Source organism: Lineus longissimus, chromosome 1, assembly GCF_910592395.1.
Source record: "Lineus longissimus chromosome 1, tnLinLong1.2, whole genome shotgun sequence".
NCBI classification, from domain to species: Eukaryota; Metazoa; Nemertea; class Pilidiophora; order Heteronemertea; family Lineidae; genus Lineus; species Lineus longissimus.
Genome location: NC_088308.1, coordinates 16450454 through 16477284, shown reverse-complemented (window position 1 = coordinate 16477284; position 26831 = coordinate 16450454). Strand labels below are relative to the sequence as shown.

General features: G+C 41.2%; 1 protein-coding gene and 1 long non-coding RNA gene across 5 annotated transcripts in view; one reads left to right on the top strand and one right to left on the bottom strand.

The window, feature by feature from the left end:
* The window catches only part of LOC135488889 (uncharacterized), a 32767-nt gene extending 13670 nt beyond the window's left edge, over positions 1–19097 (bottom strand). For both annotated transcript variants that reach the window (XM_064773802.1, XM_064773812.1), the window contains exons 1-3: positions 18973–19097; positions 6702–6758; positions 304–428 (exon numbers count right to left, since the gene is read on the bottom strand). In XM_064773802.1, coding sequence (XP_064629872.1) covers positions 304–428; positions 6702–6758; positions 18973–18981 — 191 coding nt within the window. In that variant the 5' untranslated portion in view covers positions 18982–19097. The remainder of the gene's footprint in view (positions 1–303; positions 429–6701; positions 6759–18972) is intronic.
* Positions 19098–19511: 414 nt separating this feature from the next.
* LOC135488870 (uncharacterized) lies at positions 19512–22949 on the top strand. 3 transcript variants are annotated; one of them, XR_010447074.1, is made up of 4 exons: positions 19512–20267; positions 20935–20998; positions 21350–21425; positions 21633–21889. It is a non-coding gene; the product is annotated as an uncharacterized LOC135488870 (long non-coding RNA). The 3 variants fall into 3 exon arrangements; XR_010447075.1 differs by lacking the exon at positions 19512–20267 and adding an exon at positions 21924–22949 and having other exon boundaries at positions 20748–20998; positions 21633–21703; XR_010447073.1 differs by lacking the exon at positions 19512–20267 and having other exon boundaries at positions 20748–20998.
* The last annotated feature ends 3882 nt before the right edge of the window (positions 22950–26831 follow it).

Below are 26831 nucleotides of genomic sequence, written 5' to 3'. Positions count from 1 at the left end.
CGCATGTCACAGCGCATGTCAGATTGAATCGCAGCTTGGGCATGTTGGGAGAAGACGATCAGACGATATCTCAGCAAAAATGCTTCAAAAGTATCGAAATACTCAGGATTTAAAAAATACTTTTGCGATAGTCCTTATATGGAATTGGGTTTGGTGGTGTAAGGGTGATTGATTTCTGGTTTATGTAGCCGTTTTGCTGGACTACCGCAATAAATGTGTTGGTGGAAGAAAATAACAGTTTCGAGAATTCCAGTGATAACAATATAGTCCCCAGACGGGATCTGGGGCCTATAATTACTTTACCTTTCTTTCTCGTCCTCATTCTTCCTCTCTTTGGAAGGAATTTCGACTTCGCTATTAGGCTTGCGCAAGAAGATACACTCAGCTTGCTCTATCTTTTTCTCCTCTACAAATTTTTTGACCTCAACCTATGATATATAAAAATGGTAAATTTTAAGCAAGTTTTCCAGAACCACTGATATCGCATTCTTGACATTGGCACCGTCAGTATTGAAAGGCCTAACACATCTTAATAGCTTGCTTATAATATCACAAGTTAAATCAGGCCCGATTTTCAAAGATATGGATGCAAAAGCGACTGCGTTATTGGACTTTTAACGAGGGACATTTAAAAAAAAAACACATATTATTATATTGTTTGTACTTTTAATAATCAACAACGGAAAAAATCAAAAAAGCATTCGGCCGACATCGTTAACCTCCATAGTTTTCGCAAACGTGAACACCTATCATGATCAGGAGGTCGAAGAGGTAATGGTTTTACGCTGGCGTTGGTTTTACCGAAAAATTCATCAATTTACTTGGATTATTTTCCTGCGGACTGATACGTTCTGTACGGGAAATTGGCAAAGGTATCTTTAAAAAATAAAGGGATTTTTTTCGGCAATTGCGTGCACCCCTTGGAGACTTTTTACCTAAATGATTCAGAATCTCAAGCTCTTATTCATATTTTACTGAATGAAATGGTCCAGGGATCATGTGTTCACCTCGAAGAATGTTGATGCATGTCATTTGCAGTATACATGTACAATACTCAACCAACAAAGGAGCAAATTTAACAAGTAACAGCAGAATTCGCAAGTTAGTGCAATAGAGCAGAACAAAAGCTTAAAGCAGCAAAACATGCAGGGCACGCCTGTTAAAGGAAACATGCGATTCCATGTAAAAATTGCAGTAAGCATTAATGCCACGTTTTTTTAATTCGTTGGTTTACGGGCCCGTCGACATTGAAACATGCTAAACCGGGAACAAAAAAATTGCGGGTATAATGGTTATCGAATTAGACTAAAAATCAGAGATGCTGTAGTGAGTACATCGATATATACATGAAATTTGTTTGCTATCCAATTATCAGTTTCAGAGAAATAGGGCGTTGTTCAATTTTCCAACATTTAGTTTCAGAGTGGGCCGGGCCAATTTTTTTGGGGTAGAATAGGGTGTCCCCAGATACATGTCCACACCTAAGGTTTAGAACCTTCTAGCTCAATTGAAACGAAACGTGCCACGGTGATTTAGCGAACTTTGACCTCTGTGACCTTGAAAAGTAGGTCAAATCAAAAATCCGTATGATGTGCGATGTATATCATTGCTAAGGAGTACCAGCGCTTCATTGCACTATGCATCGAATTCATGTCGATTGACGGAGTCGAGGTTAAGGTGGCAAACGGCCCGGTGCGGAATCTTGGAGTCATGTTCGACTCTGTGTTGTCTATGACCTCACATGTGAATAGCATTGTGAGCTCAGGTAATTTCCATCTCAGAAACATCGCGCAGGCTCGAAACATGTTAACACGAGACGCGACAAGAACTCTCGTTCAGGCTCTTGTGTTGTCCAGGCTGGATTACTGCAACAGCCTATTGTTTAATATATCCAGTGAACTCTTATCAAAACTACAAATGGTGCAAAACAACGCCGCACGTCTGGTGACTCGCACTCGCAAACGGGACCATATCACATGAGCGCTTTGAGACCTGCACTGGTTACCCATACGAGCGCGGATTGAGTTTAAAATCCTAACAGTTGTCTACAAATGTTATCGCCAACTGGCCCCGAAATATCTGGAGGAACTGTTAGTGCCGTACGCACCAAAGCGTGCACTTAGATCTGCGGACAAGAACCTTCTCGTCACCCCACGGTTCCAAAGCTCGAGTTTTGGCGGGAGAGCTTTCAGCTCAGCGGCCGCATTGGCTTGGAACTCTCTCGGCCAAGGCCTACGCCAGGAAGACACTCTGAACAAGTTCAGGAAGGCTCTAAAAACTAAGCTTTTCAGAAAACATTTCTCACGCAACTAATGACTGTCAACTATAGTGGGGAGCGCTTTTGAACATTTTCAAATGGAAACAGCGCTTTATAAATTTAACTTTATTACTTTATTATACCTACCAAAAAATCATGCAAATCCGACCGAAATCACGGGTCCTATTGCATGTTTTATGTTTTTGCATTACGCCCCGTAGCGGCCAAACCAAGAATAATTTTGGAACGACATTTGGTGTGAATCGCCCCAGGGCCCTTTGCAAAACTGACATATCACATTTAATAATCGCGAATATCCGGACTTGTGAGAAAGATAAAAACATGAAACCGAATGACATGAACGTTTGTACCGTTAGGTCATTCAATGAACTAAATCGGTTTCAAAGTCAGAGCTCAAGGTCTTCTCATTTAAAAGACACCTCACCCACTACGGCTCCAAAACATGACTGAAGCTTATTTCTCGGACTTCCTGGCTCTATTATTCCAGTACAAGTCCATCCCAAGGGGGGTTCTCCTGGCAATCGACTCTCCCGGCCTTCCTTTTCTTTCTTCTAAATATAAAGGCAACTCAGGATGATCCGATCCTATCACCAATTCCACTGTCTTTCTTCCCGGGCTTCTAAGGAATGGAACAACAGCCCAGTGTTCCCAATTATACCTCTTCTTACACCAATCAAGGATGTGCACACTTCTGCATAGGTCGACCATTGTCTGTGCTCCTATCCTTCTTCTGGTATTATCATCTAGGCTCTCCGGACATTTTACATCAGGCTTTGGCTTCGCAGTATTTGGTTTAGCAGGTGTCTTGCGCTTGGGCTTCGAGTTTGAGGTGGCAGCGGTCGACGTAGAGTTCTGGTGAGATCTCCCAAACTTCTTGTTGCTTCCGGCATTTTGGTTGGAATTCCCCTTATTGTCACTGTCACCATGGGTGGATTCCCTTATCTCACGTAGCTCCAATCTCCTATTCACGTATTCGGACAACCAACCGCTAATAGAGATGAGATTCTCATGATCCGGCTTGCTATCTTGGTACCTGAGAAAGAGTTTCTCCGGGGTCTTCTGGATGACAATGGAAAGGATGGCTGAATCTCCTATCAATGCAGACTCCCCACCTTGTTCTCACAGCGCCATAACGGCATCTTCAATGTTGTCAGCAAATCGTTCAAGGCCTTTTAAATCGTCTTCCTGAACTCGGGTTTATGACATCAGCTTTCTCGTGTGACGTTGAATGAGTCGTCGTTTACCACCACAGCGATTTTCTAACTTATCTAAGGCCGCCTGGCACTAAACTTGAGTGTCGCCGTACTTCTCAATCAACTGAAGGTGTTTTCCTTGGAGAGCGGACTTAAACATAACCGTCTTATGCCGGACTGGCACTTGGACTTGGTCGATAAATAAATCGAACTGCTCACGCCAATCAAAATAATTGTCCTTTTCCCTTTAAAAGTGCTTCAGCTTTGGGTTAGCTATTCCCTGGAAAAACTGTCGTAAGGCTTTATCATCAGTCTCCTCAGGTAAGTTGGTAAACTGCCTGGATGGGGTCCTACTTCGTTGACCTGGAGTCTCAGCTGCTGTTTCATTGAATAGGGATGACCGCTGTGCGTCCTCTGAGTCCTGAGATGAAGGTCCTCATGCGGTGTCTGGTAGCTCGGCTCACGCTTCGTTGAAGGTAAAATCGGCAATATGAGGTAGATCTGGGAGTGGTCGGAGTTGGCCTGTCAACCTCTCTGGCTGCTGAAACCCGATCTTCGGCTTCACATCGCTCCCCGGCTTTACACCATCTAGTAGATGCGCTGATCATGTTGATCTCCCAGTACCAACGTTGGTTCCTCTTTCAACATCCCAATATGAGAGTCCGCTTTTTCTATTTCTGTATTCTTGGCCTCCATATCCTTGTTATCCTCAGGCTGGATTGCCCTTTCTTTCACTTTAGGTTTTGGTCTTTTCTGTTACAGGTTCTACGGAAGCTGAGTTCTGCTCCCCGACATTTTGCTGCTCTTTTGGTAGGTAAGCTCCCAATTCACGTCTGCAAGATTCTTTCAACAACTGCATCACGTTCACCCCACTGAGTATATCAGTGTGAAGGCTTCCCATGTACTCTAATGGCTGCTCATCGTCTCGGGCACCAAGATGCTGAATGATGTTGTCAGATATATCCTCAGCGTACACCTGGCAGGTGACCCTCCAACCTTCCATCTTGTCGGGACTGTCGGCATCACCCATCGTTCTAAGCTCGACACAAATTCAAATTCCCTAGTTCGATTTCTATAAATATCAAAGATTCTATGAATATCCGGTTCCTATATCTCCGGTTCGAAGGACCATGTTTTGGCGAAGGCTGTATAAACTATCAAATATAGATGGCGTACAAGTGCAATTACGATGTTCGAAACCAATGGTGATTCTTACAAGACAAACTGATCCAGTTGGTTTAGAGTATCACACGTTCAAGGTCAAGGGGATCGGCACAACTGTGGTTCGCCTTTAGACTATTCTCGATCCAGATACGGGGGTAGTGCACCAACAACGGAGGAGTGTAGTCTGACGAAGGTTGATCCTCTTGGCCGGTACAGCTTCTGGTCGGGTGGCTTATAGAATCGCTTTTTCAATTCTTCAAGGGCATTGGTATAATGGTGGCTTGTAGCCGTGTATAACACTGACGTTTGCTAACTATTAACTGACAGTGCGCTATACGTAACGAGTACGAGAACGGTGCTTCACACAAATACACACATATAAATTGATGACTTGAATATATAACACGCTAAGCGTATTGAGATAAGTTTTAAATATAGCTGCAGTACGATCTAGTAACTGAAGATTGGCATTCCCGAAACTGAAATCTTTAGAAGTATTTCCGACTAAAATTCTATACTAGATCGCACCAAAAGTCGTATAAATATGTCCGAAGGAGCAAACACCCCCCTAACGGAACTTCACCAACATCAAATCTATATATATAACTGCTTGGCAGGTGGCGACATCTGGTTGCTAACAACGATTGGCAGGTGGCGACATCTGGTTGCTAACAACGATTGGCAGGTGGCGATATATGGTTGCTAACGACGATCGGCAGGCGTCGACATCTGGTTGCTAACGACGATCGGCAGATGGCGACATCTGGTTGCTAACTACGGCGACTGGCAGGTGGCGACATCTGTGAATAACTATACTGGCGGTGTCGACATCTCTGGACTACAATTGTAGACAACTACGACAGACTGGAGGAACCGTCCAGACCACAAAGGGTTAACCAGCCTAAACTACGACTGCCAATGCATGCAACGAAAACCTCTCAAGTGCATCAAATTGACTACTAAAATTCTATAAGTTTCTAACTAAACTCTTTCTGTAGACTGAAGTCTATTCATGGTTTTAGTTTAAGATTAGAATTAATTGGCTTCCGAACTAACTTCAACTGAAAAGGACAGCCAATAAGTATACATGAAAAGGGGTTACTTTACTAAAGACTATACACTGAATGCATGTACAAAATGTACTATGGGTGGCCGCCCTTATAAAGTAATATAAGTTTTTATAAGATCATAAGCTTAGGCAGAAACGTCTTCAAACCAGCTGACAATTTCACACTAATAAAGGCATTCACAGTCTCATACTATGAACTTGCAACGCAATACATGAATAATACTTAAAAAGAGCCCTGCCCGCTCCTCTCGGCTGCTCGGAAGAACTTTTCCGTCATCAAAAATGCCGGTCAGAAATCGGTCAACTGTACTCGCTCACAATCAATTCGGGAATGCACCGAGTAGCTAGCAATTTCCCGCGAAGTTACCAATTGTTAATTTGACCTTCAACCTGCTTTCATTTTATTTTCTATGGAACTATTTCCCAGGATTCCATACGCCACCGAAGGTCAACAATGGGGAATTCTCCAGGCGAACTATACTGTGCATTTGGTCGGAACATTTGGGTCTAACCTGGTTTTGGTAATACCGAATAACCATGTTGGAACTATAAGAAATTCAGAATGTCTATCTTCTTGATAAAGTTGACATTTGTTACAAAAGGTTATCGCAGACACAATGGCGCCGATTCCGCCGGAAATGACATTGCATTTTGTTTGATATGTACTTTTTTTTAAATTAACCACTACAAGAGTAATAGGATGACTATTGGTTTGAAACATTTATAGCGCCTATATCATATGAATGGCAACGAGAGGGCAAAGTTTCAAACCGTTTCCGTTTGATACTAGATGACACATTTAATTTAAAAAGCGGGCGTTTTTTTTAGTTCAAACGATATATATATATATATATATACATTCTATATGCTACAATACGACTAACTGGGAGTCCTTAATCATGAATATAACGGTTATTTGTTCGACAAGCAAACTAATTCTGGCATATCATATCATCGGGCCAGTGTTAAATTATAATGGAGCGATCTCTATACTTACCCAGCTTATTTTGTCTTCTCCTTTCAAGTCTTGGTCGGGTTTCTCATGATCGTTACTCTAAAAAATACAATCAATCATGTAACAGAATTGGGGTATTAATAAACAGAGAAACAGAAAAACGAAGAAATCGAGAACTTCCCATATCGAGCAGTTAGGCCTTAAAACCTATGTCTATAATGTACGGCGTGAAAATAGACTAATATGCTAGCACAGAAGGCCCTTCTAGTATGCTAATTCCACATTGCAGACAGAGTGATTGTGCATTTCTGGAGGTGTATAATATGTCCAGTGCAGAAGTTAAGACCGTTTATTTACTGGTTGGATAGGAGAATGAAACCATTCAGTTATTAAGAGAAGTGTCAGTAAAATGGTTCCCATCTGCGTCCCTTCTCAAAGCACCGATGTACACCTGACACGGCGAAGTTGCACCTCCACTTCATATCTCATTTCAGCCTGTTGAGTATTCAGCAGAGTCCAGTCTTAATTAGCAAAGTCTGTATTTTAGATCTACCCGGTGTAACAGTAGATCGTAGTCCGACGTGAGAAATAAAGCATTTCATCTCCGATATTCTCGACTCTGTTGCCCTGCCAGACGCTACCCGCCTTACGAAACAAGCCTCGTCCCCAGGACCAAACAAGCAGGAGGGACGAGGTTACCAGGTCTAAAATTGCCCAACTAAAGTCTTGGTTGATTGGTTTTTAGCTCAGCTGACAAAGTCAGCGGAGCTAGTCAAATAGCTATTCGATTGGTGTCCGTCCTTCCACCCATCCTGCCATCCTTCCATCTAGCCATCTGTAGACAAAGTTGGGCATTTTGTAATCATACAACCGAGGCACTTCAAATCTAGTCTTGCTTATAAACACCGCAGAAAATGTTGCTTACGGAAAAAAATTTGGGCGATTCGACTCAAATTCAGCTCCCCAGGGGGCAAAATGCGTAAATGAAAAAACAATTTTTTGACGCTCTATTCCAGCAGATAAAAGCTTGAAATAAAGTTGAAAAGGTCTTCATGATACAGAAGTTTTGATATAAAATAGATTAGTGTCGATTTATATCACCAGTTGGCGGTAGTGAGCAAAACTGTTGTTTGACCCCGGATGACCCCACTTTAAATTTCCCGCCGCGAACTGACATGAAAACCTCGAACCAGGGAATACCGGACTGCTGGTATTGCCAGTGCATCCACTGTATGAACGGCTCGTCTGGGATAAATTGACCACTGCGCGGTCGAGGTTACCTGGAGTACTATCATCAAGAAAATGGCGGTGACCTTTTTATTTCTACCGGAGCGATGATTTTGTAAGTGACAAATTTTCTTATTTAAGCCTTTACGGAAATGTATTTTGGTACGAAACTTCACACGTTTATAGAAAAGATCAACGAGAATGTGTTCAAATGCCCTCATAACGATGAGTTCAACGGAATTTGGTCAAAACAACCTTCGAATGGAGTCAACTATCTTTGCGAAATTGAAGCGACGACCTCATTATTTATCGTAATTTATCAGATCTGAGTCCAGCTGATGGGTGATGTTCTGATTTGTGTTCAAACTATTGGAAACTTCGGAAATTACACGTAGTTCTATTAGTTCTACTATTCTGCAGGAGTATATTATAGCCATTGATGTTGACAGCTAAAAGCACGAAAACTTTGTTTTTTTATCGAACTGTATCGAGTGTGATCGAATCGAATGGATGTGTCGATCGTCGGGGCGGATTGATATGTGGTTGTGCGTCCAAGGCGATTAGGTCATTCAGTTAGTTTGAGAAAGATCATGATCACGAAGATGCGTGTTGTGTTATCATAACCGGAAAATAAGTTGAAGTTATTAGTAGTACTACGATTCTTACATGAGTAAAAAGTACGTTTTAAGCAACACAATAATGTTACTCTCACAAAAAAACTGTCAATTCTCCTTACCACTCACAGAAGCCAAGCCATTGCTGTTAAGTTATGCAGGGGCTTAATCAATTACCTGCACTCCCTGTGGGGTGAATAACATTACCTTTTGAACAGCTGGCTGTAGGGGGATGATTGGAACAGCCGGTATACCTGCTGACCTGCTGAACCCAGGTTAATGTTATTTTCAATCCACGATTGCAGGTCACCTGATTTTCGAGATTTCGCGGGAAATGAAATTGTAAACAAACGCATGTGTGCAGTTCAAATGTAAACAAAAATGTATTTTTGGTACTTTTGGTTGCTGGACTTGGGTTTTCCGCAGTTAGGAGCTGGGGTCAAATTGGTGGTCTATTGTTTATGGATGCTGTTTTAGTCAGAGGTAGTCCTTGATTATGAAGGGATTTTCAAATTAAGGTGACCATGGTCTTTTTATGTGCTCACCACAGCTTTCAATACTTGATGTATCTGAAGAGGCGCGTGGAACCTGACATGGCCTTACCAACTGAACTGAACTTCTAGCTTGCCTGTCGACTAAGTGCCTTTTTGGCCGAGACATTGCTACATGTAAGAGGAGCACGCATTTTAAATTAATAGTAGTGATAGGACAGTTGGTTCGAGCCATTTGGCAGCCGACATGTGAAGGCCTATCTGGGATCTCCTTCTTCTCCTTATAAAAAGGGGCATATTGCTGACTAAGGAACAAGGCATATTGACATTGCCTCATCATCTCTATCGGACCAATTGATATACTTTTATATGCACGCATACATCACGCCATTTCAGGGTAATGTCTGTGGACAATTGGTTTGATTAATTTGTCTCTTCGATATTGCTCCTTTATTGCATTAGATTTTCATCGCAATTCAATCTATTCAAGATATAGCCAATTTGAACCTGTCTGCGCCAAGGATAGATTGGTTCCCGATCGACTCACTAGGGATACGCAGTAGAGCACAATGTCATGAAAAATGACCCTTTGTATTGTAAATTCCAATCACCTGCAGGACAGGTCAATTTCTCTCAATAAAATTAATTTTGTTGACTCCTGTAATCTCTACCTTATTAAAAAAAAAGACAGTGGTGTTAGTCCCAAACTGGTAATTTCTATTTATTTTGACCTCTGTTAAATCATGATACCTCTCAATTACAGACAGCATTTTGTATCCTTGTGCTGTACAACCCAGCCTGGACATACCACAGTTGTCCATGGAGAAGTCTCATCCTCTCTGACACTTCTTTTCTGTAAAGCTACCGATACAACATACTGAACTAGGGATATCTTCCGTTGCCTCCTGTAATATTTACATACCATGGCTGATTAGTTCAATCATATTTCATCCAGCTGGCAGCTCTGCATTGAAAATTTTAGTGGTATTTTTTTTTTTTTTTTTACAAAGAGTTTATTCGGTTTATATTGTACATGTATTTTACAGTTAAAAGCCGAAGGCTTAAACTACTGCAAAATAAAAATATATGCAAATAGTTACATAAGTCTATGAAGATACGAATAGTGACATAAGTTTTTAAAGATGATTTGAAGAGATATACAGAATATATAATTGAGAAACATGTGAAGTTGATATGTAGTGAATTTCGAAAAAAGAGAAAACAAAAAGGATAGATAGTTTGGAAAGTGCAGGGGGGCGGGGGTGCAAGAGTTAGGAATGATCATACGAGTTTGGGGTTGGCGGAAACGGAAAAGAGGGGGGGTCAGATATTTTTCTTTGAGTTAGATTGGAAAACGATTTGTGGATGAAATGAATTTTAGGGTTGATTTGATAAGGAGAGCATTTTCGAGGTTGGAGAAAGATGGATGGCCGTTGAGAAGGATGTTTGAGTTTAGAGTTGCATTATGGATGTGTGTTATTTGGAGGGTATTGGCGATTAGGGAGTTGCGTTGGTTTTCGTACTTAGGACAGTCGAGAAGAAAGTGTGAAGAGGTTTCTGGAACATGCATTGGGCACATGAGGCAAGTGGGGGTTTCCGAAACGTGGTTTAGGTATAGGTCAGATGTTAGTCCGCTGCAGTTGCTTCGCATACGTGTGAGAATGATGTTAAGTGGGCGAGGGCCGATGTCTAGCCAGGAGGGGATTGGTTTGATAGAGAATTCTGGCAGTTTGGTTAGGGAGTATTTGTAAGAGTTTAGAGTTGGTTTCGCACGTATAGAAAGGTCGAGAGCATTCCAGTCACGGATTGTAGAAGGGAAGAAGCTTGAGTAGAGGCTATTTGTGCGGCAAAGGAAAGGTGTTATATTGTTGTTTGTAGCTAAACGTGTGTTATGGTAGTGACTATCGACGGTTAGTTCTGGGATGAGGTCTTTGAGGTAGGTTGGTGCAAGTCCGTTTAAAATTTTGTAGAACATTACGAGGCGATGGAATTTCCTGCGCTTTTCGAGTGGTAGAAGGCCAGATTCTCTGTAAAGGTCGCGGTGGTGAGAGCTGATTGTTAATCCTGTTATACATCGCATTGCATTGATTTGAGTTTTTTCCAGTTTTGCTGCTAAGTTCTGGGGGAGTCCGTCCCATACTACGTCTGCGTATTCGAGCTTGCTTCTGACAAATGTCTTGTAGAGCGATAGTAAAGTTTGTTTATCCGTTTTGTATTTGATGTTTTGTAGTATGCCAAGTCTGCGGTTTGCGGTCGTAACGATTGACTGGATATGGTCTTCCCAGGTTCCTTTGTCGTTGAAAGTTAATCCGAGGTGCTTGTGTGACTTGGCTTGATCAATTACGACGTTGTTGAGATGACAGTGGATAACAGAGGGTTGTCTCCGCCTGCTCGTAATCAGATACAGCGTTTTTGTTGCGTTGTAGGTGATGGCCCATTTCATTGCCCATGCGTAAAGTTTGTTTATATCCTGCTGGATTTCGGGCGTGCATGCTATGAGGTTTCGTGATGCGAATGCGTTTGAAGTGTCGTCGGCAAACAGTCTCGTTCTGCCGTTGGTTTCCTCCGTGACGTCGTTTATGTAGACCAGGAACATCAGTGGGCCTAGGATAGATCCTTGGGGGACGCCAGCGTTGACTCGAAGCCACTCTGAGGATTTTCCGTTGATTACAACCCGTTGTTGCCTGTCTTGGAGGTAGCTCTTGAACCATGATAGCAGGTTTCCTCTGATGCCAAACTGGTAAAGTTTCGATGCGATGCCTTTATGAGAAGTCTTGTCAAAAGCTTTGGAAATGTCACAGAATAGTGAGAAAACTTCCTTCTGTTCGTCGAGGTCCATTAGTAATTGATGGTTTATTTCAAGGAGTTGGGTAACTGCAGAGTGGCTAGCCAGGAATCCAGATTGGTTCTTCGAGATGAGCAAACGGAGATGGTTGTAGACATTTCTGTGGACAATTTTTTCGAAAAGTTTTCCTATGACACTGAGGAGGGAAATGGGTCTGTAGTTGGATTTATCATGCCTGTCACCTTTCTTGAATATGGGGGTAATGTTTGCTTTTTTCCATGTTTCTGGGAATATGTTTTCATTCAGGGATCTGTTGAAAAGGATGTGGAGCGGTTTGGTCAATTGGAGCGTCAATGAATGAACTATGCGAGGGCTGATGCCGTCTGGGCCGATGGCCTTGTTAGTGTCCATGATGGCGATTTGATCGGCGATATCCTGCTCTGTGATTATGATGTCGTTGAGCTCGTTGTTGGTGAGGTTTGGGAGTTCTCCTTGGGCGGGTATGTTTGTCTCATCTACGTTGCAGATTTTGGCAAAGTGAGCGTTGAGGATGTTGGCCTTGGTTGTAGGGTCGTCTACGGATAAACCATTGACATTTAGTGAAGGAGTTGTGTTGTTTTTGCTTTGACCGCAGATGCTTTTGGCGAGTTTCCACCAGTCTTTATCCTTTCTTCCATTTTTCAATTTGTCCGTTATCGACGAAAGGTGGGAATCCTTTGCCTTCTTGATCAGTGAGATAACGTGGTTTCGTTGTTTTTTGAAAATATCATAATCGATGTTAGAACCGGATTTCTTTGCTTTTCCAAAGAGCTTGGTGGTGAAGACTTCTACCGCTACATTGAGGTTGGCCGTGTGTAGAAGGTTGTCCCAATCCACGCTTGACATTTCTTGTTTGAGGTCATTCCAGTTTGCCTTGCTGAACTGCCAGATCGGGCGCTTGAATGCTGCTTTGGGGTTGGTTTGGGGTATGTCGACTACCACGGGACAATGGTCGCTGATGCCCTGAGGGAGGACGTTTACATCGGAGAAGAAGTCGGGCTGACCTACAATTATTGGATCAATGAGGGATTGGTTGTGAGAAGTGAAGTGGGTCGGAGCATTGACGAGTTGGAACATGTTGAGGGAGTCTATGAGGAGTGATAGGTGACCTGGGTTGTCTTTCAGTAGGTTTTGGTTGAAGTCTCCAACGAGCATAACCTTTTGCTGACCAAACAAGCCGACGACGTTTGAAACGTTAGCATAAAGTTTGTCCCAGTAGGCGACGGGGAGTGCCGGATTTCTGTAGCCCACACCGATGATCAGGTGGCCCGTTTGGTGGGTCACCTTGACCCATAGCAGTTCCAGTTCTGGTTCTTCGAGGTGATCTAGGCGTTCGCCGATGAGGGTGTCGGAAAGCTGGAGGCAGACTCCACCACTTGCAATGGTCAGATCCTTTCGGAATACGTCATGGAAGCTTGGTACAAGGATATCCTGGTCTGTGATGGAGTTGTCTAGTCTGGTTTCGGATATGAATAATATGTCGATGTCAGGTGGAAGTTCCGCGTAGAGGTTGTCAATTTTGTTGCGTAGGCTGTTGATGTTGATAGAGGAAAGTTTGGGCCCGGGATTTAATTCCACGTCTCCTGATAAGAGGATTAGATTTGAAAAGTTGAAGTGTGTGGTTGGGATTGTCGTGACGCTAGTCCCAGCATGTTCCGATGGAGAAGTGATGGCGAGTAGAATGCAATGTACGGAGAAAGCTAGCGAAGCTAGGAGTAATATATACAGAATGTACGAGGGCATGGTGTCAGGGGATGTGTTACACCTGTTTGTGCTCAATTTCCCATTTAGTTTTAAGGATAGTGCCTTGATGTTGCGTTTCGAAGAGATGAACGAAAACGATATTTGTTGGAGGGTGATGTAGGACTGGATTGAGAAGGGGTTAAAACGGTTAGCTTCAGGCGCGTGCCTGGATGAAGTGTGGTGCATTGGTGCATGAATGACAAAAAAAACGAAGAAGTAGAAAGCAGAGCGTCTAAGCATAGCCCTGTACAGGGCGAGACAGTTTATGAGTGGCGAAAGTGATCGTGGTGAGTGGGCCGGTAGGCCTTGTCGGGTAGATTAAATGGATAACGATTTTAATGTTGTGGTGGGATGAAATTGATTGTGATGACGGATAAGTTGAACAATGATGATAGAGCATGTTTTTGGTAAACATGGAATTGGTACATGTAATTGTGGTTGAGGTAGGATGTGCTTATTTTTGGAGGATTAAATGAATGAATGGTGAGGTCCTGTGGTAATGTATAGTGAATAGGAGACGATATCTATAATGATATAGAATTGTGTGGAATTAGTGGCTGCTGGGTTCGAGATAGTTTCTATCAGGGTGACAACTGGGGGTGCTGAATAGGAGTTGGCTGATGGTACTGGTAGCAGTTTTGGCTAATGAGAGTCAAAAAGGAATCGTGCTGAGGATGGGCCAGGAAGGCCAAAGATCTTATGAGTTGGTTTGAAGTTTTTAATAGCCGATGAGAAGAGTTTAGTTGGGTCGCTAGAAGGAAAAAAAAGTTTCAAAAGTTAAAGGGGCAGGTCGGAGAAACGTTACGATTGCTACATTGTTGGCTACGATAAAGAGAGATATTGATATGGCGTCACATACGTGATTTAGCCCCCAAGAAAGGCCATAGATACAAGTGTTACAGTTTTGACTGCTATATGATAGATGTTTGGTGTGGCGCCACATTCATAAATTAAGCCAAGGGCAGGCCACAGATACTAGTGTTAACAATACTGTCTGCGATAATGAGATATATTGGTGTGGGGTCACATTCATGATTTAGCCTGGGGAAGGCCACAGATACCAGTGTAATCAATTTCTGACTGGAGTGGTATAACGTGTTCTCTTGACCTTCAAACAGTAGTATAAAGCCGATATTTACTACTTTGCACCATCAGTCCTATGTTATTAGGTCATCCAGCTGAGCGCCAGGGCCTTGGGCCTCTTGTTAGTGGTTGTTTTCTTGGTTTTAACAACCTAATACACAGTCAAAACTGTCCAAGCTAGGTCAGGATTTGCTACATGGCTATACGCCCCTTAATTGTTTTGAATTGATGCTACTTCATTTTGAACAAAACAAAATGGCTGTTGGCACACAAGTACTGATTTTGTGTAGCAATGCATTGGGAGACGAGGCCTAACTAGTCGATGGGGGAAGTTCTCGATTTCTTCGTTTCTCTGTTTCTCTGTTTATCAATACCCACAGAATTGGCCAAACGATATTAATTTAGCTACAGAGTATATAGGATTGAGGAAATTAGCCCACCTGCTGCAATGTTAATAGGTTGTAAGACAAATTGTAAAGTTTTTAAAGTGCGCTAACGACAGATGGGAGTCATATAGATGAAGGAGTCATATAGATGAATAGTGTTCTCAGAGAGAGTGAACATGTGCATTGCATGATTAAAAAATGGCGGGAATTTTGCCCAGAATTTTTGGAGATTCATTTTATTCCTCAAGCTAGGAGGCCGTTCAGTTGACACGGTTCGTATCGAAGCTAACAGAATTTTTCTGAAAATCCTTGATTTAGTTTCACATTTAGGCTCGAGGTGGATCTATTTTGCTTGTATGTTTCTGAACAGAACACTTTTCAAAAGCTCAGATCCAAATTTAGACCAATAATTCGATGAGCTTGACTTCTCTGTCTTATAGAAAGCGTGTTAAAAAGTGAATGGCGGTGTCGCCTCCTTCATTGGCAGATGGAGACATGTAACATACAAAAATATTCGCACCGGGATGATTTCCGGGCACAGAGAAGTGTATCGTGATCAAGTCAGAGCCTTATCAGTCGCACATCCCGGTTGAACCTCTTTGGATGCAATGAATGTCGTCATCCAGCAACATTCCTGGCGGTGAGGGTTTTCGTGTGTCCGAGAAAGGCCCGGAAAAACTCGTCGAATTATTAAAGTCAAATATTGACTGGATAAATATTTCGCGAGTGTATAGAACTTGATGGCAACGAAGTTCTACCTACGCAAAATTTAAGCAGTCAATACTTTGTTTTAATAATTCGAAGTGTTTTTACGGGCCTCTCTCGTACGCCTGGACTATAATATTCTCTGCATGTCCGCGACAAATATACTGTGTCGACGCTATATCAAGCCTGTCTAGCCACTCCTGTCACATAAAAAAAATGTATATATAGTGGGCTTTTCTTCGACACCGTATCTGTCGGGTTTTTTTTAAAGTTTTGAACTCGTCATAGAGACTCACAGATTGACATAAATTCCTCTTCGAATCATAGGACACGCAGTCTCAGCTCACTAACTTTCGCTAGTAATATTTTTCAGGATTTTTTTCTTTCCACATGAGCACGAGCACGTCTGCGACGTGTCTCGTCAATAAGCTTGTTGTTTGTGCAATCAGGTGAAACCAGTCAAGGGGTGTCTGTCTTGCAGCAAATGCTGTTGGCCTTTTGATGGTCGGGCGTTTGTGTTTTCTGGCCGCTGGGGTTTTATGCATGCATGTCAGTGACTTAAAATTAATTCCTCGTCCATGGAATATTTTTTGAAACCCCACTTTACATTTGGATAACCTTTTTTAACCCACATCATGCACGGTACACTGCAACATACGTTGACCTGCTACACAAGTATAACTCAACCCAGAGAGAACCACCGCACAACCACCATCAACCATGTCAAAAAGTTCATCTAGGCTTTTTCTGATCTCCCGCCTGGGCGGCTTCTTAAATGGAATTTCTACAATATTTATTTATGTAACTGACCTCAATTCGTTGTAATGGTAATTACTTGCGTTTTGTATTGGATATACACGTATATATATTTCCGATTCAACGATCTTAACCAGTTTCACTAATAATAGGGATGTGACCGCATGACCATCATGTCCTTAATAAAGCTGACGGGCTGAATATACATTCCCGAATTAGACCGAAGCCAAGCTCTCGGGAATGTTTGTGATGTGCATTTGGATCTTGTACAGAATATACCCATAATCCCCAGTGCATGAATCGAAAGCGAGGCATTCTCTGCAGACTCCGTAGGGTGCACATCGAGTGAGAGCGTCCAGGGATTAGTACATAAAATATTCGGACGAATAAGTCTGAACGAAGTCGATGGGTGATCATGATGCGCATAATACTGATTTTTCGCAAATTCCCCGAAAAGCCAACGCCAACGCCTGTCCCATTGTTCGACATCGTGGTCAGGAGCTCGAGCAATGGGATAGGCATTGGCGTTGGCGTGGGTCCACCTAATGTGCGTCCGGAACTCTGTTTGCGCGTCCGGAGCGCGTCCGGAAGAGAAAGTGCGCGTCCGGAACAATTTCCTATGTAAATATGAACCTATTGTTGCATTAGATGGCTTAAATAGCATTTTAATTCCATGTAGAGAAAATAAAATTGAAAAAAATCTTTTTGGTGACTTGTATTTTACAATTTTCAGCGAGGTGGTTAATTACTAATGCCATACTCATATCCCAACTTCCTTACGCGCCTTCTCCTGTTGTGGTCGTCTAAGTCGGTATGAGTTTGTCTTTGCGTGCCGTTGGATAAGGGGCAATAGCAATTATTGTGAAGCCAATTTGCGCTTTTAGGGGGGAGGGGAGGGGATCGAGGGGGCGGGGAGGGGGTCAACAAAATTCATTTCATGTGCTGAGACACCAGATACCAGTCTAATCCATTACAACACGGCTACTATCGAAATTCTGCAACTGCAACAACAATTGGTTGAGGAGAAACGTCAGTAAACTGGGATTTGATGGCTGTGTAACACCCAAATCACCCCGCTGAAAATTGTAAAATACAAAGTCACCAAGGAGATTTTTTCCAATTTTATTTTCTCTACATGGAATTAAAATGCTATTTAAGCCATCTAATGCAACAATAGGTTCATATTTACATAGGAAATTGTTCCGGACGCGCACGTTGCAAAAAATCAATGTCCTGTCATTTAGAAACGGTCTTAGATCGGTGAATCTAGTGTATACTCATCTCAACACGTATATACTCATTTTTTTTAAGAAGTCGGTGATTATGCCCAGGATTTGGATACAATTCATAGGCCTGCTCATAGAAAGTATTTCACTGTAACTCTTAAGCTAAGCGCACACGGGCGACAAAATGACAAAAAAACCTGAAAACATTTGTTTTCAAATATTTTTTCACAATTTGTTGCCCGTCTGCGGGCGACAAAAACAAATGTTTTTCGAAAACATTTGTTCTTGAAACAGTTTTCGAATATTAAACATGCAATATATTTTTGACCTAGTCAAAATGTTTTTCGTCGAAACGTCGCCCGTTTGCGGGTGACTGCAACGAAACGTAAAACATTTTTTGCGTCATCATCGTCATTAGCCAATCACGATGACGTTCAACGTCATGTGATACCAACCAAGCCAGGTCAAAATGGCAGCGCCAATTTTAAACGAAATGGAGTTGATTGTGGATGAAGAATCGGAATTGTGGATGAAGAATCGGAATTGCATGAATTAATATCTTCTATTTTTCCGTCGGCGACGGCGGTTACGAAGAACGAGCAGAAATGCTAAAATTGTGAGGCGGTTGTTATGCATGGCGACCGCCATCTTGGAATACGTGGGTGTGACCGGGGGTATGACGTATGGCGCAACCATGGTTACCCCTTGTTTTTGACGTGACCTGTGACGTGACCGTGTCATTTTGTCTCCCGTGTGCGGGTGATTGAAACAAACACGACAAAGACGCAAAACATTTCGAAAACAACTGAAAACAAATGTTTTCAGTTTCGCTGTTATTTAGTTGCCCGTGTGCGCTCAGCTTTAGGTTCATTGATGCGATCGCAATTTCGCTTCGCGGGGTTCGAACCCAAACACTTGCATGCGCACCAAATTCTAAGGCGTTGAGGGAGGCGAATAGTTTTTGCAGCATGATATCTCTAAGGAAATGGTTCATTTAATCAGAACCGCGTGTCAGTCCCACACCTAAACAGGGAGTGAAATTTGATTCACATGATTCACTCGATTTCTGAGCAACATGAAATGTGGGGAATGCATGGTGGCGATTCAATTTCAAGTTCTGGGTGAATTTTAATGTCGGTTCCTGACCCTAGACAGGACAATGTAAAGTGTTGGGTGGGGTAGGGTAGGGTGGTAGGTAGAAGCCTCACATTTTAAGTCGACCGAAGCAACCATATCTACTTACAAATACAATACTTACACTTTGCATCGTGGCACTTGTTTAGTTACCAGTACAGATTAAAAAAGAAATTTGTACAATCTCCCAAGAAGACAGTTTTAAACATGGTTTATCTGCTCCCGTTGCTCATGTTGGTTTAATCTGAAAGAGAAGCGTCAATAGCAACTTGTTTTATATAGGCCGGTCACGTTCCGATTAATCTAACCGCATAACCAATAAATAAGCCGCAGTCACGATACTAGACGCAAGGGCCCAACGCGCCGCGTAGCGGCAAAAAAGCGAAGCTGGCGAAACATTTATAACGGGTCACCATCACTTATTATTGGACTTATAGCGCATTTACGGGGTTGCAACTATTATTCACAATGTGATCTTATTTCTGTTCCTGAAAAGTTGTTTTCAGTGTATTTTCTCCTTGAAATCGATCACTTCAGGTACTATTACTGTGCATACCTAGCTAAATTAGTGTCTAGTTTCGTCTCTGATGACATTTATTTCGTAAAAATCGCTGTTTTTTTCTAAAAAGGTGTTTTTGTGGTCATTTTGGCTGTTTATTTCGAGAGTACGGTAGGAGGTCATCGTTCACTCGATAACTCTTTTTAAAATGAAATAAAAGCGTTTTAAGATACATGATATGAATTGATATTAATATTCGTTAAGTGGGATTGTCGGTGGACGTTCATTGGTGAACAGTTGTGCTGGAATTACGAAAATATATCGATATCGTTGAGAGTTCATTCATTAGGGGCCTGCTCTCAATTTTCCTTACAACGCCTCTAGCACTGGGCAATTGCCACCATCTTGAAAAGCAGTGCCGCGGATGGCTATCGCATCCCCACTACGCATGAGAACACGATGGCTGCCCTGCGCTGCATTGATAGTTCGTAATAAATTCACATAAAAACACACCAGAAGATCTCCGATTTTATTTACAAAGATCATATTTTGTTATTTATTGATAAAACAAGCCATTTTACCACAGCAGGTGACACATATTAGGCCTGAATAAGACTTTAGAATTTGAAGTGGTGGTGACGATGCCGATATCCAAGAAGGCGGAAATATACCAGTGGTCAAATCTCATCTATTTTGGGTAATTGCATCATTATTTCTTTTTGTGATTGGTGATTTGTAAAATTGAGAATGATTGAAAAATCAGTATTTTTTCACCCAAAGGCATGAGTGAACATTTGATAAGTTTATTGTGATTTAATTGGTAATTTGGTCGACATTTTGACAATTATATTTAGCAATATTTCGATAAATGCGGACCTGCTTCTTCCTCTTTTCGCAGTGACGGTGTTTCGATAACTCAGGTCAGTTTCACGGCAAAAATAAGTGGTAGTTTTGAAATTCGAATGTGCATTTATTGATGTAACGATAAAGTACATTTCGGAGAATAATTAGTGAAAGTTTCAGTAGGTGTCGATTTTTGTAAAGTAGTGTATAGGCGATGGATTGGCTCAGCCATGTGCTCGTCGTGTCAGCGGGGCGCAAGCCGTCATGGGATGGGGGATGTACACTACTACAATGCACGTGATTGATGGTTGAACATTCATTCTCGTTGACAGTGTATTATTGAAATATTTGATTGTGATGATGGTGTATTGTACTAGGCCTTGCATGCTCCCAATGTGTGGCATATTTCACATTGATACTACCAGTATCAATTACAAAAAAATAGATTGTGAGTAACAATAGGCCTACAAACAATGCTACATGTCATGAGGGTGGGAACGGGGAAGGGGGGGGGGTAACTGTCTCGACGTCCCGTTAGGAAAAAAGGCTTACCCGTTTCCCAATACGCAATTTTAGCCGAATCGTGACGCAAAACACGGCTTGTCTCGAATCCCGCTAAAATAAGGGTGTCTATCCCGAATCCCGACAGTTATTTTCGGCCCATCCCAGTGTCCCGAAAATACCCGTTCTCCCCCTCATACATAGTAGACCATATTGTCACATTGATGTTTTCTTTCATTACAGTTAGACTTCGAGATCTACATTTTCGACAAAGGCCTGGTGTAATATTATTACGTACTTGATGAAGGTAATATTAATTTCTTCAAATATGAAGCATGACGTTAATGGAGTACCAGCACAACTTCATTGACTGCTACGTGGCGCTGGTGGAAACTAAGGTATTGCATCGCTCATATCACTTGAAAAAAACATTTACCCTAGTTACGACCAAAGCTGCTTAGCATAGGGCGATACCTCATCAGGAGCGCCACAATCATATCATTGGTGTGAAAGCATTTGTATGAAGTTTTTCAGTTCTCAATGTGTTCGAAACCTTAATTGTGAATTTGTGCACTTCGAATTCAAATTTACGTCACTACGTTAGTTTGACATCCATTGATGTCACGGTAATTTCACTGTTATGCTGTGCTGCTTTCAGGTTTAATGACACGAATGAGTACAAGTACATTACATTTTTCGACGAAGGCCTTCTGTAATTTCATACGCTTCTTACGGTTAGTATTGATTCATAATTTCTAGTAAAAAAGTTAATTTTGAAAGTGAAAAATATGTTACAATACAATAGACCTGCAAATACCATATACGCAAGTTTTGAACAAATATCACACATATTCCCCAGTTGACTTGTGATGATATTGATAATGGTGGTGGTGGTGTTATCATGTACATGGCTTCTAACGTAGTAAGTGTTTTCTTTTCAGCAACATTCAATAGATTTATTTACTGTATTATCATTTCGACCAAGGCGAATTCGACACTTCAATTACACAAGGTTAGTAACTTTTGTTCACAAAATCCAAATGGAGGCAAATACAGAACAATCAAACTTAGTCATTCCAGTCAGTTACTGAAGCACAGTGAAAACTGTCGGGAGCAGTGCAACTGATGGCATGTCAAACTTCCAGTGACTGTCCCTGTCCATATATTTCAAGACAGTACAAATCTTGTAATCATTTTGTTTATGCAATGTACGTTATTATGTATCATTTCAGCACAATCAAACTTAGTCATTCCAGTCAGTTACTGAAGCACAGCGAAAACTGTCTGAATTAGTGCTGCTGATGGCATGTAATTACTCTACTACTACTACCAGTGACAGTCAATGTCCAAATATTTTCAAGTGTGTGAAATTAGTACTAGTCTACTTCTTAGTGTTATTTGAATGCAATGTATGTTATAAAAATATTTTTTCAACACTATATCAACATTCTCATTCCTGTCAGTTTCTGAAAATCAGCTAAAGCAATCGCTACCAATGCAGCTGATAACAGCAATTCTTTTTGTTCCCAATGCCCATCCATGACAATATATTTCACGCATGTGACAATCATGTAATCATCCTGTTTTTTGTGTTCTATTCATGCAATAAATAAATTCAGTATTTTCAAATCATTGGTGCTACAAAACTATTCTCATTATAGATTATTCATATTTTATAAAATGCTGTCATGTCAAATTTTGTGTCCTAGTATAAATCATAATGAAGTCGGCATTTTATATACAACTTTTGTACTCCTCCTAAATAAACATACAAATCTTGTTTTATGTAAACTTTGTATATGTGACCCGTCACAGCAAAACCAGGCGCATGTCGCTCTGAGCTTGGCAGGTTGAGACGGACTGTTCTAATCTTTCATTAGCGACACCATTTCTTACCAGAGTGCCTCCTTCATTCATACATCTTGTACTTTAACTCAAGATACCCATCTTTGAATATTTTTAGTATACCAAGTACTACAATGTCAATGTATTGAAGTCATGTTCTTGTAGTGTTATTGGCTTTCTATTATCTTGTCAAAATACCACTTGGTTCTCGCAAAATCTCAATAAAAACAAATGCTATTGCATGTATTGCATATTCTAACAGCTATCCACTGTATCGATTTATCCATCATCTGTACTATTTGTCACAAAAATGTTATATTATGTAAATCATATTTCATTACATAATGCACACTGCCAATTACTGCTGAACCATTCATATGTCATTTAAATAAATAATTTTCAACTTTTTAAAACCGTCTTATAGTACTGTTCTTGTCACTTAGCTGAACCAATTGCTCTATAGCATGAAATTTCCAGAAATGCCCCAGGGACTGAAAAGTGCTGTTTTAACAGAGAGGTGTCCTAAACTGAGAAGTCGAGTTGAATGGAAACAACCAATTTGGAACCAAAAACTACTGTCCTTATTAAAGAGGTTGTCCTCAATAGAAAGGTGTCCACAAAAAGTAGGTCCACTGTATATGAAAGTACAAACCCTGGTACATGTAGTGACATCATCTACTCCTCGATGTGGACACCTGCAAATGCAGCGACAATGTCACATCAGTTATTTAATTCATCGTCCTTTGTGCAGATGGCACCACCCATCAAACATGTTGGTGACGAATAGTGTCGCAGCATTTCGTCACCGAGCTTTCACGAAAATGCACTGTCATTCATTCAGCCATAAGTGTAAGACTGTAGGGTTGTTTCCAACCAAACCATGTTCGAAATGTGTCAAGCATTCGGAACACCCAAAGACTGATTAGAGAAGTCAAAATTGAATGGAAACAACCAATTTGGAACCAAAACTAGTGTCCTTATTGGAAAGGTTGTCTTTAATAGAGAGGTGTCTACTAATGTAGGAACCCTGGTTGTGACATTGTCCACTCCTCCAGCTGCACACCACCAAATCCACAACAATGTCACACCAGTTATTTAGTTCATCATGCTTATGGTCATTGTACTTTCATCTTATGTAAAATGTAACTTTTTACACGGTTTCAATAAACGATTTGTAATTTGTAATTTGTAAATTATAAATTTCACTAATAATTTGACGCCGCCAATTCCACTGGTCTTCGAAATACGTAAGCTACACTGTTGACGACTATGACACTCCTCACAAACCACATTGTGAATCAGACGCCGATAGGCTTGTTTTGCTTTATACTGTCACCAGGAAAGAAAAACATGCGACCTAACGCCGATCTATTTGCATAAAGTGATAATTGGAAGGTGTATAGTAGGAAATATCAATAAAATAATCATTCCATGTTGTCTTTTGAGGGCATTTTTGATTGTAAAAAATATATGTGCACGTCACCGGAGTCTCTGCAATGATCATTTTATCACAGCAGTCTCGCGCAAGTAGACGTTCTTTACCTATTAGTTCTACTTATTAGTCTCAATGTCTGGCGCAAAGCCAGACGTTTTCAATTACGATTTCACTACGATGTTTGACAAGAAGGAGCAGTGCGCGAGATATGCTAATGAGCAGACTTCCCTCGCTTGAGTTTCGGAAGAATGTTCCATATCGCGCTAAGCTGACCACTACTGACCATGACAGGCAAGGAGGATACCGCGGTGACGTCACGGCTTTTCCAAGATGGCGCTGTTATATTGTAAACAAACTCGATCCACGGCCAAGGGAAAATCAAGTCATCAAAAAAGTTAGATTTTTGAATCAAATCAGAGTTATTAGTACTTTTCTGCTATGAAATAAGTCTTCAGACAATAAGCTATCATTTGAATAATGAAAAGTGCTGTTTTGATGGGGAAAAATAGGTTTTTTAAACCAAATAGCCGGGCACCGATCTTCCAAAATTAGCGATGGTTTCAAAACAGTCTCCCAGATATGGGGCAATCTCTTCATTATCATAATGGGATTTGGAGGCATGTTTACAGATTTTACAAGTTCGAGACCTGTAATACCTAAAACTCACATAGATCCCCATAGATCCCCTCTATTTGTCGAGTTAGCGCCCCTGTAAGATCATGCATTTTCGGACACTAGAACGAAATCTTCCTGCGGATATCGCGGTTTCGGTGATGATTTAAGGAGAAATTGACTGTTCTTAGAGTTGTATGGGACAGAAATGAGTTCATACTTCATGAATACATGAATATATTATGATATGGGCGGGCTTCTAAGTCAAAACAATAACAAACTCAACTGCATCTCTACTGTATATTGCGTAGTGCATTGCCTAGTGTATTTCGTAGTGTATTTTAGCGGAGACATTATTTCCGCACTTTGGCCACGTCAAACGTCTTTTTATTCGTGGAAGTTAATCTGCTCTGTAAATTTTATTTTACACAGGAAGAATCCATACTAGGTATTGCAATATTTCATGTCTATTGGTGTTTTTGTGTACAGGAGCGCACCAGACAGTGAGACGTGGAGATGTGTTCAGTGCTGGTGCTGTCAGTAGAATGAATCTGATTGGCCATAGCGATCACTAATATGGGTCGGGATCACGTGATGTGACGTCACCGCGGTATCCTCCTTGCATGACAGGCGTGCATTGGACTGGTACAGGTTGGAACTTGAACATTGAATATGCTGGTGGTGACGCTTTCTGATGAGAAGTTGGTCGTGACTGATGCAGTATCCTTGGACTTGTCCACAGCATCGTTCAATCATTGCTCTCTGAGCTGCCTTGATTCTCTACTTACCCAAATACTGAGACCAAATGCCTGTTGACTGTGCTTTAAGAGAGACTGGCGCCATGCCTAGTCTCTCTTAAAGCACAGTCAACAGACACAAACCCCCTCAGACACAGAAACCACAAACGCCCAACCCTTCCTGCTACCTTTTACTTCTGGATCTCTTTCAACGGGATAGGGATGTTGAAAATTGGGTATTTTCGATTTTTTTCCAGCAAATATCCAAATAAGTATTGCTTTTCACTTAGAACGAATTAAAATTTAGCAAACTATCATAAAGTACCTCCTCGTCATAATCATTTGTGAAGTTTTCATAGATTTTGCTGATTTATTCGATCCTAAATTATCCAAAAAAAACTATAAAATATTTAGTGTCTGCCATGCATCGGTGTAAAGGAGACATAGTTCACTGATTAATTTACATTTCTATTATCTCCAACAATAGGATCAATGGAGGCTCCCCCTATTCAAAACAAATTGTGTCTAGGCCTGCCATTTCTGTTAACCGGATCAATCATTTTTTATTCACATTTTTTGGTGCTAATCGGCAACACCAAAACGAACTGGACTGATAATTGAATATATTGGTTGGATGCCCAATGATGCATACCTGAACCTACCTGTAAACATGTACAGTCTATCTCATATTAATATAAACACCTACTTCATACAATATCTCGGAAAATGTAATGCACAAAATTCAATGCAATGAGGAACCGGTGAAAATACTAATAATCCGCGACGTGGCGCTGATACACAACTCGGCCACGACGGTGTCATTCCCCGACTTCTCTGACCAATATATTAGGACCTCTTCGTTAAATTTCAAAGTTTCGATAATATCTAGTATGGAGAATAGTAGTGAATTAACAGATCCTAAAACGTTTGAAATAAAAATTCTGTCAGCATCATACTTTGATAAATAAACTTCATGATATTTACCTCGAGAACAGAGCGAATGGCGACGTCATGCCTTGCGAATATCGCGTCTGAAATGACGGTGTGACGCTGCAAGACGTGACAGTCGTTGTTTTTAATCTGGCTGCGGGTGAGCGCCTCTGTTCAAGGGGTGAATAGTAAAGTTTATCCATCAAATTAAGTATGTTCCTCACGGAATTTTCTTTTTAAACGATTTGGGATCTATTTATTCACTACTATTCTCCATACTAGATATAGAAACTTTTAAATTAAACGAAAAAATTCTTATATATTGGTCAGAGAAGTCAGGGTATACATATTTTCCAAAATAAATGGAAATTAACGTAGGCCTCACTTTCGATGACGCCTTCATCACCGAGTTGTGTATCGGCGCCAAGTCGCGGGTTAGTTTCGGCGCCGGTGCCTCATTATTAGCATTTTGTCAAAATAATTGGTTTTCTAAGCACAAAAGTACATGTACATGATGTATTACGACAGGAAATGTTATTGCTTAAAGTTTTCATCATGAAGTCGAACTTTTTTTTCAAACT